This window comes from Anneissia japonica, unplaced genomic scaffold (assembly GCF_011630105.1).
Source record: "Anneissia japonica isolate Jap-2015-1 unplaced genomic scaffold, ASM1163010v1 scaffold287829_len2072220_cov186, whole genome shotgun sequence".
Classification (NCBI taxonomy): Eukaryota; Metazoa; Echinodermata; class Crinoidea; order Comatulida; family Comatulidae; genus Anneissia; species Anneissia japonica.
Window position 1 is genome coordinate 258088 of NW_022716075.1, and position 6034 is coordinate 264121.

Consider the following 6034-nt stretch of genomic DNA (forward strand, 5'->3'; position numbering starts at 1 on the left):
GTAGAGCGCATATCTCTGCCCACCGCCAATCTCTCTCTATTAAAAAAAAAATTCTCAAAAACAATGTTCTTACTTTCCAACCACCAACCACAATCTACTTTAAAAAAAAATTACACTAACACGGGAATGTTATTTAGATGAGTTGTTTAGTGTTTAGATATCTGATCTTCGACGTTTTGCTTTGAATGGTTCATAATCGACACCAAAATATAATCACTTCACTTTTCTAACGCCTTTTATTGTATAAGTTTTACTCTTATAACTGGCAAACAATATATTCATGCAATATTTGTGTTGAAATGGAAATATTTTGGAAGTAGAAAATGGGGATTTGGTTTTTAGCGTCACATGCTTAAATGAAAAGATGAACTAAAAATATTATCAATAAGTTCCGAAAAAAGTGAAGTTAGTACATATAAAAGACCTTTACTGGAATTGCACTAATTAAAATATTCATCATATAGGCCTAGCTATTGTTTCTGCCTACGGTAATACGGTAAACTTATTCTTTAAATGATCCTCATATCTAGAAAATTGACACACTTCTTTATTGGAACATGACAACCTATTCTGCCAATTGACATTTTTATCCATTGATCCATTTTCCAGATATTTAGGTCTGGGACCTTTTGGCCCTCAAATGCACTGCCGAATTTGGTTCGTCACCAACACTTAATAATTTCTTCCTTGTACCTTGGTTAAGCTTTCACGAAAGATTTATTCATATCAGTTGATTAGTTCTTGAAATATCTGGTCCGGGACGTTTTCCTTTGAATGGTCTCATATCCACACCCTACTCCGGATGGGTTATATGCCTACCTGACACTCTCTGTAATGTTCAATTATGCCTGTGCAGCCGTTTCTGAGATAATTTGAACACAAGAAACACACAGGACCTTAAAATTTAAATGACCCTCAAGTTCACTTCCGAATTTGGATCGTCATCAACATTTAACAAACACACACAAAACACGAAAATGTTACACACACGCACACACACACGCACCCACACACACCTACACGACTGAAAACTTATATCTCCTAGTTGAGATGATGATGACGATAATAATAATAATAATAATAATAATAATAATAATAATAATAATAATAATAATAATACTTTAATTAAAGGCTTAAGAGTGCAGTTGTATTAAAATTGATCGTCAGGAGTTGAACACAAGACCCTTGAATTTGAAGGCAGACATCTAAACCAATAACATAATACGACCTTACGCCATCTCAGCAAATTACGCATATCATAGTTCGCTGAGACAGTATTTGCACAGAGGTGGAAAAATCTAACATGCTGGTGTGCTTTATTGTTTTTATTTAATTAATAAGGTAATGCGAATGGATGCGGTACATCTTTCTACATAGCAATATAAATATGTGGAAATCTCTGAATTACAGATTGAATATTATTATTATTATTATTATTATTTTCGTTGAAATGTGTATTGACAATTCACTTCGTTGGCATTAATATCAAGTGGCCTACATTTAAACGACAATAATATTTTAATGTCAGGGCTAATTGAATATATTACTGTTAGTACCTCATATAGGCTTATTCGTTCATTGATATAAGCCTTTCATGAATAACATCAACATTTCTAGATTGTGGCAGTACCTAAACTAATTTTTTATATAGCCATATTTTTATTACGTTTAGAAAACGACACCTTTTCATCGATGCTGACAATACGCAATTGAAACTGATAAGCTGTAAGCGACTTAGAGCAAAACTTGCTTTCTTCCGAATCTTCACTGTCACCGACAAAAGACGATAGGAGAAAAATTGAAGCTTTATCGCCTCCGGTAGCACTCAAGAATACTAATTACATTCAAATCTCCTATTTCAAATTCATTTCCCTTTTAAATCGACGTGAGGTAAAGCCATACTACTTTATTGCACCGACGCGGTAGGATCAACGGCAGCGTTTCTCAGTAAATTGAATCGTTGATTTGAGAGTGGACAAAAAAAATAGACTTGTGGTGGAGTTGTATTGTTCCGAACGTTCATCGGTGTCTCCTGTTTTTCCATCTGAAAAGCTGGTTCATAATCCTGATCTCTTATCTAACCAGGATGGTTGGTGCTACGTGGGGATACTCTATGTTCCTTATAGCTCGCATTGTGAAGTATTTCTCGGTATTATAGGCTAAGTTTTGTACTTCCTTAAGAGTGTCACACTTGCACGTTTCATCCGAGTTCAGTTGTTCGTCGTTTCGATTGCTTTCAAGCTTCTAATGGACTACTTTGATAATTCTTATTTTATTTGCTTACGGAGTTTAAGCCGATTTCAACGATAAAGTCGGATCATTGTGTGCCACATGACACATTGTGTTTGGTCTGTAGCCAGTGTTACGTCAGGGAAAATGGTTGCATTGCTAGTTCTTGTTACATTAATGTACTCAAAACCGATACTTGGGGTAGAATTTACCGAACTATTAAGTGATAAGAATGTGACGGAAGGTAAATATTTTTTATGGAATTGCTACTTAGATGAACTTAAAAGCTACCAAAAATTAGAGTGGTTTGGTTACGATAAAACAAATCCCTTAATCACTTACAGTTATGAAAAGAAAACTATTCAAGCCACGCTAAAATTCAGTGAGGTATCTCGCACAGACGAGGGATTATACCATTGTGCCGTGGTAGATAAAAACAGTGGCAACGTTCTGAAAAGGACTAGGAAAGCCAAACTTACAGTTATTAAGGTGCCACTGCCCTCTTACCCAATTTGCGAAGCTAATCCGTTTTACAAACAGGGTGATCTGGCTGAAATATCATGCTGCTCTGAAAAGACCAAACCAATTGTTTCTTTAGAATGGACAAGAAACGGCTACCCGATTGGTGATTCAGACTTAATTCACGGTAAAGATGTTTGTAGTCGTTACAAATTTCTTGTCAATATTAATGACGATAATGTAATTTTTAATTGCACAATGTCATCGGTTATTTTGCTTAAGCCACGCAGCTGTACTGTAGGGCCATTAAATGTTAAATACCAACCGATAGTTGAATTACCACCCGTAAATATTACTATTGGAATCAGAGCCATTATTATGTGCCAGGCGACAGCAAATCCAAATGCGATCAAATACTCCTGGGAAACATCACCTCAATTTCAATACAAAAATATTACGGATCACGTGATGGTAATAGACAGACCAGACGTCAAGCTCAACGGAACAGTCATCACATGTATTGCTGAGAATGAGATCGGTGCATCCAGAAGCAGCATCATCGTAAAACTCCATTCAAAGAGTACGTCTACGGGACGCATCGGTTCACCTGCCACAGTCGACCCAATGACGGTTGTTAAAAAGTCGCCGGCAAACATTCTGTCTACGGTGCTTCTCATTGCCGGCTCTTGCACAATGGTAGCTCTTCTACTCATGATAACGCCACTCTGCTACTGCTTCTTCAGCCCTCGGCATAATTTTGATTACTTAGGACGTTGTGTGCAGCAGCCTGAAGTGTACTTCCAGGCGAAAGAGCTTCCGAGAGAGCACGAAACCCCGACACGTGTCTGGAAAAGATCATGTGCAACACAGGTTCCTGAAGATATAGCGTCATTTTACGCGGAATTGCCATGTGGTGACGATGACTTTGTAGACAAAGTATGATTAAAGTAGCCTGTCGAGATTTGTATTTTGTAAATAAAACCAGAATGTTCAAATTAATCTTTTAATGGGCATGAGCTTATAATGGCATGATTTCGATCGAGATGATTATTTCAACTAAATGCTAATAATACATTTACTCACAAACCTGTATTACAATCAGATAGCGATTTTATATGTGTATATCATATATTTGGGAGATAATAAAAATATCATGAATGCTACGGAATCATTTTCTTATTCATTTAGACACGACTAGGCCTTCTACAACGTATCCAAGAGAAGCGCGTATTATGTTGATATTATAACGTTTGAACAGCCTCCCTGGCCTGACATCACATCCAAGGGATCAAACAATATATATCGATAAGTTTTTACATAGGCCTACTATTCACAAGATGCACTTTTGTAACGATTAAAATATAAAATTGAACTCAAGAACATACGGACTCCAAAGTAACTAGGAGCAACATATCTGAGTTGTTCTTATTTCAACTTTATCTCATAAGACAACAAACAAAATAAAAATTACAATTGAAAACGGCGCTGAGAATGGATTCCGAAAAAGTAAAAAGAATTACTATCCAAGTTGGGCTCACTGATTATTCACTGATTTATGTATTTAATTTATATGTTCACAGTTCTAATCTAATTTAATATGTTTATATACTATCTGGATTTGCAATACTAATACTTTCTTGTGGTCTTAGTGGTATGTCGCTCGTCTTTAATAGCGAGCGGGTAATAATGTTTATGTGCAACGGAGGCACACTTTTCCCCGGCCCGTATTTAGTGGGGGGGGGGGGTTCGGGGGTTAGTCCGAACCCCCACCACCGCGGGAGATGAAGTTCCGTGAAAATTAGGAAGATTTTTTTCATTGCCGTTTTATTCTGTAGGCCTACAAAAGCGAGCTAAAACAAAAATAGTACATACATGTAGTTAGGGATCCCAGGCCAACTGTTTAAAATGAATCTTGCAGAATTTGATTGAGTTTAATAATAATTTCGGAATCGGAGGGTTCGCTAAACAAGGTATAAAAAAGTCTCGCCTTATTTAAAGCCCTAAAAATTTATATTTATTTATACTGTAAAAGGGCCTGAGGCCTATCACACTGAATAAAGTCCCCATTTAGGGGAGAGAAGTATGTGGGTTTTGATAAGGAGTTCCGCATAGTCCCAAGCCGAACCCCTCCATTGAAATTCCTAAATACGGGCCTTTTTCCTTACAACTGATAATAAGCTTTACGTTGGACAACTAAGCTTGATACGATTATACCATTATTTGTGCATACTGTATATTTTTATTGTTCACATATTTGTATATAATATTTATTGTTCGAAGTGCAACACAGAACATTTGATTTAATATGTTTACTATTCTTTCCAGTATTGTCTGGCCTACCTTAGTCTTATTATGTGAGGGCGTATATATATTAGCTACATGAGGGTATTGCTCTTGTTGATATTTGATTATGCAATATATATATATATATATATATATATCGATGATTAAACATTTACTGCATATTTTAATTCTATAATAGCTATCTATGGTTTACGTCTATGCACAATAGTTTAACACGAGTAATACAGTTGTTACGTCGCTAGTAGAGTAGTTGGATTTGGCTTTTTTTTTCCTTTACTGTTTAGTAGTTTATAATTATTGGCCTATATTAACACTAATTGTACATTTCGCAAGATAAAATACGACGGTACATATTCATGAGGTCTAATGAATTTGCATCGGTATTGCAGTACAGGTTTCCTGTATTATCGTAGTTGACAATTAGCTTAAATATCTGGTACCAAACCACTTCAAATTAAAGACCATTTTTCTGTGGCCCCGTTTGAATTCATATTTTTTTCTATTAGGTGTTTCCCTCCAATTAATTGGGATGTCGATCCAATTTGAGGTTGTCTATACTGTAGACGTACCTTGGTCACCCAAACTTTCATCCAACTGCTAATGTGTTCATAAATATTTCCATACTAAATCATCGACTGTTTTTATATTACTCATCTGTATCTATCTAGTTCCAAATACATTCATTTATGAATAAAAGTATCCAAGCAATGAAGATCCATTTTTAACTTTTGCCCTATTATTGTTAAGTATGCTAACATAAACAATTTAATTGTTAAGCGCTTTCTCTCACAGATTAACCTGTTAACATTAGATGTAGGTATTTTCTTCTTATTTTACTTTGTTTTGTAATATAATAATTTTGATAAGCTTGAAATGACCGCTGCAATGGACCATTTTGCTAAGCCTCCTCTTGGATAATTATTGCTATGGCTCCAAAACACAAAAGTGTAAAAATATTCGTAGGACAGCATGTGTTTCTGTGAGACAAGCGCGTTTTCTTGGCCCTGTTATGATTAATCAGTTGTTAAGTTTGAATTGAAAG

General features: G+C 35.6%; 1 protein-coding gene across 1 annotated transcript; it reads left to right on the plus strand.

Moving 5' to 3' along the window:
* Positions 1 to 1723: 1723 nt before the first annotated feature.
* Positions 1724 to 5358, plus strand: LOC117109637 (cell adhesion molecule 4-like). Its single transcript, XM_033252025.1, has one exon. The coding sequence runs from the start codon at positions 2332 to 2334 to the stop codon at positions 3628 to 3630; it is 1299 nt and encodes a 432-aa protein (XP_033107916.1). The 5' UTR covers positions 1724 to 2331; the 3' UTR covers positions 3631 to 5358.
* Positions 5359 to 6034: the final 676 nt, after the last annotated feature.

Excerpts from the sequence above, each read along its gene's own strand:
- LOC117109637 (XM_033252025.1), top strand. The coding sequence starts at position 2,332 with ATGACACATTGTGTTTGGTCTGTAGCCAGTGTTACGTCAGGGAAAATG.